We start from the raw sequence: 14,588 nt of genomic DNA on the forward strand, positions 1-14,588 counted from the left end.
ACGCTATGAACTGTAGCCCACCAGGTTCCTCTGTCCATGGGATTCTCCAGGCAAGAATACTGGAGTGGGTTGCCATTACCTTCTCCAGGGGATCTTCCCGACGCAGGGATCAAACCCACATCTCCTGCGTTGGGAAGCAGATTCTTTGCCACTGAGCCATCAGGGAAGCCCTGTAAAAAAGGACATTACTGCAATACTTATATGGATTTTGTAACAGATAATGACAGTGTTAAGTTCTTGAGTGTGAAGAGGGAACTGGATAGGAAGGAGAATGATCTTAGGACAGACATGGTATCTTCCTGCAGCTTGCTTTTATAGTTCTGGGGATGGGAGTCAAGGGGGGACATTTTGCAGAGAAAGAGAACAAGGGGAGAAAAGAAGGAGAAAACAAATGTGGCAAAACATTACCCAAGACAAAAGCAAGTCAGTTGCATTTAGTGGAGATACATTTGTGAGGTGTTTTTTCTTGTATAATGCCAGTTTGTTACTGTTTTCTTTTTTCCAATGTAAAATAGTTCATTGCCCCATCATTTGGAAACTATGGGAGACTATCAATATCATCCCTAATTCTGCCTAAGGATATTCCTTAATGTTGAATTAAGTTGTAATCAAAGGTTATATATAATTTTCTCTCTTCTGTTTTTGCTAATGTGTTCTCTTTTTCCACATAATTGAATCAGTGTCTTTGGAAACGTGACTTTGAAGCGCTCTATAATTTTCCTTCATTTGTTCAACCATTCATTTACTGAATATTTGGTTTGTTTCCAGTTTCCCCTAATTTAATATTTCTCTAATGGACATTCATATTCTTCTTTTCTGCCTCTCCTTTTTATACCCTGAAGATATCCTCCTACTAGAGTGTATAGGACATGACCATTGTTTATTATAGCTGTTTGGTAACATAACATAAAAAACTAGTGGTATTACAGTATTTATTTTGTAATGGCGCACATGTTTTCTTACCTAGAACTATGATGATAATTTCAATGAAAATGGAACTGGAGAAGGAGTAAAGGTTGACCCGGAAGATACCAACCTAAATCAAAATAGTGCCAAAGAATCAGAAGATAGTCTCCAAGAAAATGTTGGGGTCACAGAGACTGTGGAACTGTGTGATGACCCCAAAACTGAGGCTAAAAGGTAAGTCAGAGTTGCATGTTGTTTTCTAATTACTTGTACTGGTAGTGACGATGGCTTTTCATGTATCAAGTAAAACACCCTCTCCCATGATGGACGCTGTGAGTTGGATGTATCTGTGACTTATTCATACACATGTATGTCTACCAAGGATGATGTTGGAGGGAGAATGCTAGACAGTGTGCTCAGATGCTTCAGCAGCATAGCCCAAAGCAGAAAGGAGTTTCATGGACCGAGTTTCTGTTTTTCTCATCCTGGTGAAGTCCTTATTTTGTGCTGGGTCAGTAATCCTTGGTGAGGCTACAGACAAGGCTATGCCCCACTCACCTGAGCATCACTGCCCGAACCTCCACACTCAGGCCAGGCAGCCTGCTTTCGGCCCCAGCACAGGGCATCAGGGTGGATATGCCAGCTTGGGGCCTTCGCTCTCTGGTTGCCCGGGAGTCATGGTGCTGCCCAGGCCTCCGGGGTTGGTGAGGGGGAGGTGTCACTCAGGAGATGAGTGATGTGGCTTCTTTGAAGACTGGAGAGTGGAAAGTGGAAAGAGGGGGTTGCACATACTCTGATGCTCGGTGTGTGTCCCCACTTTACACATATGGAAACTGAGTCTGGGGTAAATGACTTGCCCTAGAACAAAACTGGTAAGTGGAAAGGCTGGCTGACTGCATGGAGGACCCAGCTCTGCTAGTTCCGTGGGGCCCTGCTGTCCTGTAAAGGTCCCTTGGGGGCTGCTTGGGCGCATGAGGGGTGGGCCAAAAGGTGGGGGTTCCAGGCCCCTGAGCACCTCCTCCATCTACAGCTGAAATATTTTTGTTTATTTTCCATATGACTTCTGTGTGGGTGTCACTGGGGGAGGAAAAGGGCTACACAGTGCTCACAGTCAGACTTTGGCAACCTCCAATAAAATTCTGTTTCCTCACTTAGTGATGTGAGAAAAAGAATCAGAATTCAGGTGACCTCTTCACTGCTGAGGAGTGGCGGAGCTGGGGTAGACACCCCACTACCCCCCGCCACCCCCCAGTATCCTGATGCCCACTGCTTTTCTGCAGGACCCCTCTGCTGCTTTCTGCAGTGCATGGACACTAACTACCTGCTACATGTGTGTGTGTGTCTGGAGTACATTTTTTTTCTTCTTATTTATTTTTTATTAACATTAACATACAACATTAGTTTCAGGTATATAACATAGTAATTTCACATTTATATACATTATGAATTGATACCACAATAAGTCTACCCTCTCCATACAAAATTACTGCAGTATTCTGGAGTATATTCATATGAATACATTATATCTCCTCTAAAGTACATTTTAGAAATAGAATCTCAGATACTAGCTTCAGAGATGTAGCTGTCTTTCATAATATGGTAAGTTGTTCTTTGGGAATACTATCCTAAATTTTTCCAAATTAGCCTCAGTGCTAAATGTTGGATATATTTGTGGCCTCTCTGATGTTATTTTGTAAATTAGTAAATGTTGAATCTGTTGCATTTTATGTCATTGTGTCTTTTTCTTGATATTTTCAAAGCTGACTGAAGGGAATGGCAAACCACTTCAGTATTCTTGCCTTGAGAACCCCATGAACAGTATGAAAAGGCAAAAAGATAGGACACTGAAAGATGAACTCCCCAGGTCGGTAGGTGCCCAATATGCTATTGGAGATCAGTGGAGAAATAACTCCAGAAAGAATGAAGGGACGGAGTCAAAGCAAAAGCAACACCCAGTTGTGGATGGGACTGGTGATGGAAGCAAGGTCCGATGCTGTAAAGAGCAATATTGCATAGGAACCTGGAATGTTAGGTCCATGAATCAAGGCAAATTGGAAGTGGTCAAATAGGAGATGACAAGAGTGAACATTGACATTCTAGGAATCAATGAACTAAAATGGACTGGAATGGGTGAATTTAACTCAGATGACCCTTATATCTACTATTGTGGGCAGGAATCCCTTAGAAGAAATGGAGTAGCCATTATAGTCAACAAAAGAGTTCGAAATGGAGTACTTGGATGCAATCTCAAAAATGACAGAATGATCTCTGTTCGTTTCCATGGCAAACCATTCAGTATCATGGTAATCCAAGTCTATGCACGACCAATAACGTTGAAGAAGCTGAAGTTTGAACAGTTTTATGAAGACTTACAAGAGCTTCTAGAACTAACACCCCCAAAAGATATCCTTTTCGTTATAGGGGATTGGAATGCAAAAGTAGGAAGTCAAGAAATACCTGGAGTAAGAGGCAAATTTGGCCTTGGAGTACAGAATGCAGCAGGGCAAAGGCTAATAGAGTTTTGCCAAGAGAACACACTGGTCATAGCAAACACCCTCTTCCAACAATGCAAGAGAAGACTCTACGCATGGACATCACCAGATGGTCGACCCCGAAATCAGATTGATTATATCCTTTGCAGCCAGAGATGGAGAAGCTCTATACAGTCAGCAAAAACAAGACGGGGAGCTGACTGTGGCTCAGATCATGAACTCCTTATTGCCAAATTCAGACTGAAATTGAAGAAAGTGGAGAAAACCTTTGGACCATTCAGGTATGACCTTAATCAAATCCCTTATGACTATTCAGTGGAAGTGGGAAATGATGAACTATGGATGGAGGTTCGTGACATTGTACATGAGACGGGAATCAAGACCATCCCCAAGAAAAATGCAAAAAAGCAAAATGGCTGTCTGAGGATGCCTTACAAATAGCTGTGAAAAGAAGAGAAGCGAAAAGCAAAGGAGAAAAGGAAAGATATACCCATTTGAATGCAGAGTTCCAAAGAATAGCAAGGAGAGATAAGAAAGCCTTCCTCAGCGATCAGTGCGAAGAAATAGAGGAAAACAATAGAATGGGAAAGACTAGAGATCTCTTCAAGAACATTAGAGATATCAAAGGAGCATTTCATGCAAAGATGGGCTCAATAAAGGACAGAAATGGTAAGGACCTTAACAGAAGCAGAAGATATTAAGAAGAGGTGGCAAGAATACACAGAAGAACTGTACAAAAAAGATCTTCACGACCCAAATAATCATGATGGTGTGATCACTCACCTAGAGCCAGACATCCTGGAATGTGAAGTCAAGTGGGCCTTAGGAAGCATCACTACGAACAATGTTAGTGAAGGTGACGGAATCCCAGTTGAGCTATTTCAGATCCTGAAAGATGATGCTGTGAAAGTGCTGCACTCAATATGCCAGCAAATTTGGAAAACTCAGCAGTGGCCACAGGGCTGGAAAAGTTCAGTTTGCATTCCAATCCCAAAGAAAGGCAATGCCAAAGAATGCTCCAACTACCACACAGTTGCACTAATCTCACACGCTGGTAAAGTGATGCTTAAAATTCTCCAAGCCAGGCTTCAGCAATACGTGAATCGTGAACTTCCAGATGTTCAAGCTGGCTTTAGAAAAGGCAGAGGAACCAGAGATCAAATTGCCAGTATCTGCTGTATCATTGAAAAAGCAAGAGTTCCAGAAAAACATCTCTTTCTGCTTTATTGACTATGCCAAAGCCTTTGACTGTGTGGATCACAATAAACTGTGGAAAATTTTGAAAGAGATGGGAATACCAGACCACTTGACCTGCCTCTTGAGAAACCTGTATGCAGGTCAGGCAGCAACAGTTAGAACTGGACATGGAACAACAGACTGGTTCTAAATAGGAAAAGGAGTACGTTAAGGCTGTGTATTGTCACCCTGCTTATTTAACTTCTATGCAGATTCATCATGAGAAACACTGGGCTGGAGAAGCATAAGCTGGAATCAAGATTGCCGGGAGAAATATCAATAACCTCAGATATGCAGATGATACCACCCTTATGGCTGAAAGTGAAGAAGAACTAAAGAGCCTCTTGATGAAAGTGAAAGAGGAGAGTGAAAAAGCTGGCTTAAAGCTCAACGTTCAGAAAAGTAAGATCATGGCATCCAGTCCAATCACTTCATGGCAAATAGATGGAGAAACAGTGGAAACAGTGGCTGACTTTATTTTTCTGGACTCCAGAATCACTGCAGATGATGATTGCAGCTATGAAATTAAAAGACGCTTGCTCCTTGGAAGGAAAGCTATGACCAACCTAGGTAGCATATTAAAAAGCAGAGACATTACTTTGCCAACAAAGGTCCATCTAGTCAAGGCTGTGGTTTTTCCAGTGGTCATGTATGGATGTGAGAGTTGGACTATAAAGAAAGCTGAGCGCTGAAGAGTTGATGCTTTTGAACTGTGGTGTTGGAGAAGACCCTTGAGAGTCCCTTGGACTGCAAGGAGATCGTTCCAGTGCATCCTGAAGGAGATCAGTCCTGGGTGTTCATTGGAAGGACTGATGCTGAAGCTGAAACTCCAATACTTTGGCCACCTCATGTGAAGAGCTGACTCATTTGAAAAGACCCTGATGCTGGGAAAGATTGAGGGCAGGAGGAGAGGGGGACGACAGAGGATAAGATGGTTGGATGGCATCACCAACTCAATGGACATGGGTTTGGGTAGACTCCAGGAGTTGGTGATGGACAGGGAGGCCTGGTGTGCTGCGGTTCATGGGGTCGCAAAGAGTCGAACACTACTGAGCGACTGAACTGGACTGAACACTACATAGTGTTGTGTTACACTCCTTATCAGCATCTTTTTTTTTTTTTTTTTTTTTTTTTAAAGATTTTACTTACTTGTGCTTATTTTTGGCTATGCTGCATCTTCTTTGCTGTGCGGCCTTTTTCCTCTGGTTGCAGGGAGCAGAGGATACTCTCTAGTTGTGGTTACGGGCTTCTCATTGCAGTGGCTTTCCTTATTGTGGGGCATGGACTCCAGAGTGCTTGAGGAGTTGCGGCGCATAGACTCAGTAGTTGTGGCCCCTGGGCCCTGGAACACAGCCTCCGTCAGTAGTTCCGGCTCACCGGCTTAGTGCTGTGTGGCATGTGGAATCCTCCTGAGTCAGAGGTGGAACCCATGTCTCCTGCATTGGCAGGTGGATTCTTTACCACCGAGCTACCAGGGGAGCCCCATTTGTCAGCATCTTTTAAATGTATATACCACATAACTTAATACAGACTCCTCCGTTCTGACGAAGTGCTTGACAGCATTTTAACTCATTGGTTATAACCCATCCCATCTGTTCTGTAAACATAGTTGCACTCAGATTTTACCGTAAGAATTTGGTTAGCACAAATGAGTGCAAGTATGAGAGCACTGAGGAAAATGAAGATTTACATAGCAGATTAAGCGGAGGGATGTTTTGGAGTTAAAGGAGAACAGGGGGAAACTGAATATACTGACTGGCAGTCTCTGGGTTATAGAATACAGGGGAGAGAAGCTCATCACATCAAGAGAAAGACATCATCTTTTAACAAAAGAAAATGCTTTACGTTTAACAAATTTAATTATATGAAAAATGCATTGCAGTGTCTGTTTTTCTCATTTCATTGTGGAACTTGTGAAATGTTTATCATCAGCTGAATCAGGTTTAACAAATTGTCTCTTAATGTCATAGGTTATTTGTGAGCACTGCTGGTTGGCCGTGGAGATAGTTTGCTTCAGTAAATGGAGTATTAAGTACTTACTTTTTTTTTTTTCTTTTTTACAAAAATGCACTAAATAAAAAGTTCAAAGATATTTTAGAGGTCTTGCTTTATCTTGTGTTTCAACTTTTAAGTAAATTCCTCAGCTTTTGTATCAAATTTAGTATCTAATCTTACCTCTAAAGTTTTTTTTAAAGTTGTTCATTTGAGATGTGAAAATTAATTCACTTGGCCATTAAAATGAATTAATTTTTCTTTAAAATGCACGTTACTCTTTCGAATCTTCTTGGGTTCTAGATGACAGTTAAAAGGGGGATACGTTATTATTGAATTAGCCTGAATTCTTTCATGTATTTTCCAGTGTTTCTAAACCCAAAGGAAAGAAAGCCAAAGATACTAAAAAGTCTGTCAGAGTGCCTGCTGAACCACAGACAGTGGTAAGTCCAAACGATATTGACAGCTTTTCCGTAGACCTTGTTTAAGCAGTGTGATCTGCATCCTCGAGTCTAATCTAAATTAAGTGTGTACCTGGTGAACCCTTCACCTGCTACATGCATGTGGCTCCATCAGCAGTTTTCCTTGATGAATGTAAAATTTATTCAGAATATATGTGCCACTGACATTTTTTTCTTTATGGTAAACAGAGGCACCCTGAACGTATCAGGTTATACCAGAACAGTTGCTGTTGTGTTTTTCATTACTTTGAAATCCAGGGCCTTATCCTTATGGCATGTGCTCTTGAATGTCTCAAGACCCTTAGAGTTGATGGTATTGGTTAATGAAACTCAGCTTCCAAGAACAGTTGCCTCTGCTGAGTCTGTCTTGGTATTTTGCAATTGCTTGATATTTAATCTCAACGTGAAAACATTGCTCTCAGATAATAACACTTGCTTTTGTTTATGATTTTTCCCCCCCTTCTCAGAGTGATGTGCTTATCAGCTGTACAACCTGCCGTAGTGAATTTCCATCCCGGAACAAACTTTTTGATCATCTAAAGGCCACCGGTCATGCGAGAGCACCTTCATCCTCAGCATCTTTGAACAGTGTAACAAATAGTCGAAACAAAAAAGAGAAACGTAAAAACAGATAGAAATTCTGCCAATGCTTTTTTCTTTCAGTTGTCTCTAGATTTTGAAACCAAAAACTGAACTGAAATCATCTAAAGAGTTAAAATTTCAGTGATCTGCAATTTATTGCATTGCGGAAAATTATTTTTTATCTTGCAAAAACATTTTTTTTGTTTAATATATATTTTTTAAACATGTCACTAGTGACTGAATTCTACTTTTGCCGTCTGAAATTGACTTGAATGTCCCAAAACAGGTAAATATTGTAAAGTATGCATTCTTGACTTTTGTTGGCTCATGTGGACAGCAATGTACAGGGAGAATTAAATTATTTTAACACATACAAATTCTCCTTTCTGCTTTATTTTGTGAATTTCACATGAAGTATTTTTATATGATTTGGTGCTTTTGTGTTTTGTTCTGTTTCATGATCTGTTGATGACTCAGATCATTTTAAAATCGTCATGGATTTTTTTTTTCCACCTGATACCATGACTCCAGTTCTGATTTTAAAACCATTTCTAAATAACCTGTTGTTGATTACTGCATCCCCCCCCCCCCCCCCAGAGGATAATGATAAGTGAAAACTAATTGAACATATATGGTTGTTTTTCAACAGTAGTATTTCTTCAAGGTATATCTGTTTAACTTGAGATTTTACTGGTAATTATCAATAGGATATATCTTTTGGTTTTTCACCCTGATTTGACTCATGGAGTTGGAACAAATTAATTTAAAAGGTGCTTCCTCCTCATAAATGTGCACAGTGACAGGTATAAAGCATGATGAATTCAGGTAGCCCATGGTTCACAATATATTCTGACTCTTTTTTTTCACTGTTTTCAGAAGTTTTTTGTTTTTTCATCGTTCAATGGAGAGAAACTTTTTAAATGAAAGATTGTTCTCCAGGGCTACTATTTATGCCATCTATTCTGTAGCAAGGATGAATATTAAATCAAAAGAAATAGGGAGAATCTTTATGAGTGTGGTTGAGTACATGGATCAGTGACAAGTCAGTTTTTAGGATGGATTAAATAGGCAGTGCTTTTAGCTGAACTTGAAAGTAATTTTGAACTCACTAGCTTTGAAATATATACTTGCTGATCAGTGAGGTTAATTCTCTCCATACATCCTTGAATCATCAAGTGAAGCAATCTTTAGTTATAAACTCTGAAACACACGGTCCTGATGGCACGTTTTTCTGAACTGTTCATGGATAATATTGATGATATGGATCCATTTTGTGCGATGGACTTAAAAATATGCATTTGTGGCTAAATTTTTTATCTTTTTCATTTTAGATAGATGTTTATTTTCTTTACCTCTCCTCTTTCTCTCTAACTTATTGCTAATTGTTTCTAATTGTTTTCCTCTATTTCTTGGTCCCTTTAGGGAAAATACCAGCCAGTTTTCTGTCTTTGATCTTTTCCTCTCAAGTTTCATCTGAACACTCAAGACCTTCCTGTAATTTGAGCAAGATTAATTGGTCATAGTCATGAATAGGGATATTATTGAACGGGAGGGCATATTAGTCACAGGTTATTTATCATCAGTGAAGAATTGGAAGTCATCTGGAAGGGCAGAGAGTGTCGTGCAGACGCCCTTCAGACCTCCCTTGCTTTCCATGCAGGTACTAACCCTGCAGGTGTATTCAAATTCATTCCTACTACATGTGAAGATCGGTTGGGGTTACTTGTCAGTTTTATTCTGACTGTCAGAAATCATCCATACTTTTTAAGAGAGCTTCATCGGTTGTGATTGGAAGTTAGGTTTCACATCTCGTCCTGTGTGTGCTGCTGCTGTCATTTAACTTCTCTGAACTTCATGTTGCTTATGTCTGACTCGGTTGTTAGCATAATAGTATTGTCTCCATTTAGCACACAGGATTATTATTAAGATCAAATACAATAGTATATGTGAGAATGTTTTTTTAAATGCAGAAACTTTACACACAATTTTGTTGAATTTGGATAAATTAAACCTTTTCCAGTTAAAATATTTGCAGATAGCAGTATATGTGCTGAATTAAATGTGCTTTAAGTTTTAAGGGAATTTCCAATCTACTTCTGAAGAGGAAAATAGAAACATATGTTATGCCAAGGGTAAAATGTTATTTTTGGTGACTCACAGACATTCAGTTTTGTCTGAGGCAGAGCAGAATATTGAAAGATATTCGAGCTCATATTTTACATTGATCTCATTTAAATCTAGTGGTAACTACTATCTTGATTGAAGTTAGCTCAGGTGTGGAAGATGCATTGCTTGTTGGTTCTGGAAGGAGAGTGTTAGGGGAAATCCAATTTTTTTCTCTCCATAATCCATTCAGTGATACCAAAGCTTGGGTTCTCTATAAAGTCCAGTGAGACTTGCCCTATTTCAAAATAGGAGCAGTATCCTTATCAAAAGTCCAACACTGTAGAAAAATAAGGTTGCATCAAAATGAAAAACATCTGCAGGACAATAGGAACCATAAGTAAAAAGACAAGCCTCACTCAATCTGGGAGAAAATGTTTATAATACATGTAACTGACAAAGGATTAGTATCCCAAATACATTAAAAGCAAAAGAACCTCCTATAAGTCAGTGAGCAGTTGACAGCCATGCATTAATATGAAGTAGTGCTCAAAGTTCTTGATATCAAGACCCCTTTTAACAATTGAGAAGCCCAAACTGTTTTTTGGTAGGTTATATCTATTGATAGTTACTCTATTAGAAATTAAAATAGAGGAATTTTTAAAATATTAACTTATTTAAAATAATACATGTTAAATAACACTTTTGGAAAGCAACTTTTTCAAAATGAAAGTTTAATGAGAAGAGAGGCATTTGTTTTACATTTCTGAGGATTTCTTTAATGTTTGGCTTAACAGAAAACAGCTGGGTTCTCATATCTGCTTCTGCAGTCAGTCTGATGCTCTATGTTTTGGTGGAAGTATATGAAGAAAATTGAGCCTCCTGTGGACAGGAAATTGGATAAAGAAGGACCTTGGGGGCCGTCCCTGGATCTCCCAAGGTCGTCAGGTCATACTTGGAACTGCTGCGTTAGAAAAATGGGTAAAATACATGACCATAAAACGCTTGAGTAGTCAAACAATATGAAAAGAGGATCATTATCAGTGATAATCAGGGAATATGACTTAGTCGTTCATGTGTTCAAATGGGCAAAAAGCAAAAAAAAGTCTCACAGGATCAAGTGTTGGTAAGAGTGGAGAAATGAGAACAGTTGCTTCAGTGATGGTGTCTATGACAGTGGAAGATGTACGCCCTGACTTGACAACTCCAGGGTAGACTTAGAGGCTCACAGTATCTGCAGAGTCACAGCACGGGGACTGTCACCCAGGTCCCACCCCAGAACTGCTGAGTGAGTTTGAGGTTAACACGACTTCTCGGGTGGCTCCTTGCAGCTTGAGAAGCGGCACTCTAAGGAACCCATGTGCAGGTGGACAAGAAGACTTAGTGGCTGGTTACAGCTGAATTGCTTGTGCCTGGGAAAATCTGCAGATGGACCCTACATTTCCATGAACAAGAAAAAAAATTACACAATGTGTAATTAGATGACAAATGAGCAGTTAGAATGAGTGAACTTGCCAGCATCAGTGGCTGGCCCTTAAAAAAAATATTGAATGAAAACAAGATATCAGAAGGTGACATGTATGCCACTTATATGTAGTTTTTTTTAAGTACTGTTGTTATTTATAAGGAGAAAATACAGAACCATCAGTGGAAAACACATCATTCAGAAAAGCAGTTGCCTCAGAAAGGGAGGACCTGGGAGCATGGCAACAAAGGGTCCCCATCTGAGCCAAGACTTCTTACTAAGATCTGAAGGAAGATGTTAGCATTGATTGAATTCTGAGTGGTGGCAATGAGGGTCTATTACTCTAGTACCATGTTTTCGTTAAATACTTCAAATATCCAGAGAAATACAAATTAGTGGTCCATTTCTTGTTAACAGAAAATACACTTGCACGAAAGGGGAGATGAAGGGATTCAGGTCTACATTTTATTGCTGGTGTATTCCTTAAGCTCACTGGCAGAGGCTGTTACTTACTTGACGCTCTCAATTCCCTCCTTACAATTCTGATTTTTAACTGGGTGCAAGCCACCTAGAATCTAAGGATTACCTTCCCAGCCTCTTGTGCTGCTAGGTGTCAGTAAGTTCTGGCCAGTGATCTGAGCAACTTTGGGAACGTGTCCTCAAAGATGTGGGAGGTCCGTATTCCTTCCTCCACCAGCTTAAATGAACAGGTAATGACTGGAGCTTCCAGCTTTCCATCTGGGACCATGAGTCCTCACAGGAGCATGTCAAGAGCTTCCGTCCTTGACACTCTGAGGGACCCTACGAGCCCCCAGACTACCTGTTTCTGCGTTCCAGAGAAATAAACTGCGTTACTGAAGCCTCCGTTGTTTTGTATTTCCTATCGCAGGTGACTCACGTCCTGATTTTTTTTTTTTTTTTTTTTGAAGATAGTTCAATCCTTGTGTCAGGAAGATCCCCTGGAGAAGGGAATGGCTATCCACTCCAGTATTCTTGCCTGGAAGATCCCATAGACAGAGGAGGCTGGTGGGCTACAGTCCGTGGGGTCGCAGAGAGTCAGACACTTCTGAGTGACTAACAGTTGATTTACAAAGCTGTGTTCATTTCTGCTGTAGAGCAAGGTGATTCAGTTATATATGTATTTTTTCTTTTTTATATTGCTTTCCATTGTAGTTTATCTCAGGATATCGAATATAGCCAGTTGATTCTTATTTCAGCATATGAGAGGTATGATTTCAGCAACAGTGAGAATGTGGGCTCTTAGCTCTGAGTGATCTGGGATCAAATTACAGTGACAGCACTGTGATCTTGAGCAAGGTGTTTAAACTTAAGTCTTTTTAATTTTCTTTTAAAATCTGTAATATAGGGGTGAAATCAACCTTTGGCAGATTTGCAAAGGTGAAAACTGAGCACTATGCCTGGCACATAGTAGGCCTTCAGTAACTATTAGCTTTTACTTACTTTCAGTAATCTCTTCTGCTTTATAATTTTCTTGCTTTATTTAACTTCACTTTGGTTTCTGAAATCATCTAATGGAGTAATTTGGGGAGAAATCCATAATTACATTGATCCAATGGTGTATTTATTTTTCAAGTACTAGTTTATATATTGGAATTCTTTCTGGCTCAAAGAGAACTAAGTTTGTACAGGCTAAAGCTAAAACTATGCTATTTCAGTGTGGTCGCTTGACACCAATGGATGCTGTCTTGTAGGTCAGTGATCCTAATGGTATCAGAAGACTCAGTACATTTGTACAGATAATTACTTTGCCATTAAAATAAGTCAGGGCCCCAACATCATTGATGTCCTTCCTTTCAGATACAAAATGGCTTCTGAAAATAGAAAAGGTTCAGATTATCCTTTGCAGTATAAATAATTTGAATGTCACTTAGAGAAAGTTTCTAGCAATTTCAAAAATGAAAAGGCCATAGTATTTCCAAGCATTTAGATAAAGTGGTATATGACTAGTCTATCTCTTCAGGTAGTTATTTTCAAATTTAATAGTAACTCACTCTTCTGTGTAGGAGGTGATAGTAGTCTCAGCATATTTCTCAGCAGAATTCCCAACAGTTCCATCCAATAGTGCAGTCCATCTCTTGTGATGTAGCTCCCTGTTTCTGGGACCGTCCGTCAGGGCTCTCTGCCAGAAATGCCATAGAAGGATGCCTGCCCTGGGGGTGGGGGGTTCCCTGAGGGACAGCAGGGTCCTGGGCTGGGGTTCCCTGCCTGCTGGGGTTCAGGGGAGCCCCACAGTTTGACGAGGCCTCTGGCAAGTGGGCCACACCACTTGGCACTGGGCATCCTTTTAAAAAGCCAGTACTCCACGCATATATTTTCTCTCCAAACTTGAATCGGGTTTTGAAAGTGTAGGGCCAATGCAGATGGCAGGTGACTGCCAGGAGACTGAGGAGAAAACTTATCCCAAGTGGGCAGGCCCATCGACTGCACGCTTTAGCTGAGATACGTGTGTTCTGTGTTCTGGGTCAGCCTGAGAGAGAGCGGTGCTGCTGGAGAGAGATGTCCTTAGTGCTATCCACACCCCCCACTGGTGCTTGCATGCTCAGTCATGTCCTACTCTTCACAACCCCATGGGCTGTAGCCGCCAGGCTCCTCTGTCCATGGAATTTTCCAGTCAAGAGTACTGTGTGGGTTGCCATGCCCCCCTCCAGGGAATCTTCCTGACCCAGGGATCAAACCCGTGTCTCTTGTGTCTCCTGCATTGGCAGGCAGATTCTTTACTACTGAGCCACTTGGGGTATCTTTAAACCAGGCCCCCCTTGGCTTCCAGCATTCACTGCCCTCACGTGGCTGGAGGTGGGCCCAAGGGGATCCAGTCTCTTCTCCCTCCTTCCTGGGGCCTTCCCAGTCCTGCTGCCCAAGGACCCTACCTAACTCAGGTCCTGGGTAATGGAATCCTTGGAGTAGGCATGTGAGGGAGCCTTTTGAGTTTCCTCAAAACCAAGAGGCAGAGATGGTATTTCTTCCACTTCAACAGAAGTTCAGTGTGGAGAGACTGTAAGTCTTGAAGTTAGACTCACATAGGTTCAGACCCTGGCTCCAAATGTATAAGGCTTGTTAACTAGGACATACCCCCACCAAAACTTTGAGCCTGTTTCCTTTAAAGTAAAGTAGAGAGGTTAATACTCATTTCATAAGTTAGTGGTTGTGGCTCATGGTAAAGAGTTCGCCTATAATGCAGGAGACCCAGGTTCGATCCCTGGGTCGGGAAGATGCCCTGGAGACGGCATGGCAACCCATTCCAATATTCTTGTCTGGAGAATTCCATGAACGGAGGAGCCTGGTTGTCTACAGTCCATGGGGTCGCAAAGATTCTGGCAGAGAACCCTGTTG

At 40.9% G+C, this 14,588-nt stretch overlaps 1 protein-coding gene across 4 annotated transcripts in view; it reads left to right on the forward strand.

The window, feature by feature from the left end:
* Window positions 1-12,058, forward strand: part of DNAJC21 (DnaJ heat shock protein family (Hsp40) member C21) — a 33,222-nt gene extending 21,164 nt beyond the window's left edge. The window contains exons 10-13 of one of the 4 annotated variants that reach the window (XR_010659025.1): window positions 968-1,140; window positions 6,994-7,069; window positions 7,555-7,955; window positions 10,570-12,058. Coding sequence is in view for 2 of the 4 variants with exons in the window: in XM_065905582.1 (XP_065761654.1) it covers window positions 968-1,140; window positions 3,548-3,839 (465 nt within the window). In the remaining 2 variants the exon portion in view is untranslated. Of the gene's footprint in view, window positions 1-967; window positions 1,141-3,547; window positions 4,719-6,993; window positions 7,070-7,554; window positions 10,526-10,569 lie in introns of those variants that run through there. The other 3 variants (XR_010659026.1, XM_065905583.1, XM_065905582.1) reach the window with 3 other exon arrangements.
* The last annotated feature ends 2,530 nt before the right edge of the window (window positions 12,059-14,588 follow it).

This window comes from Muntiacus reevesi, chromosome 14 (assembly GCF_963930625.1).
Source record: "Muntiacus reevesi chromosome 14, mMunRee1.1, whole genome shotgun sequence".
NCBI lineage: Eukaryota > Metazoa > Chordata > Mammalia > Artiodactyla > Cervidae > Muntiacus > Muntiacus reevesi.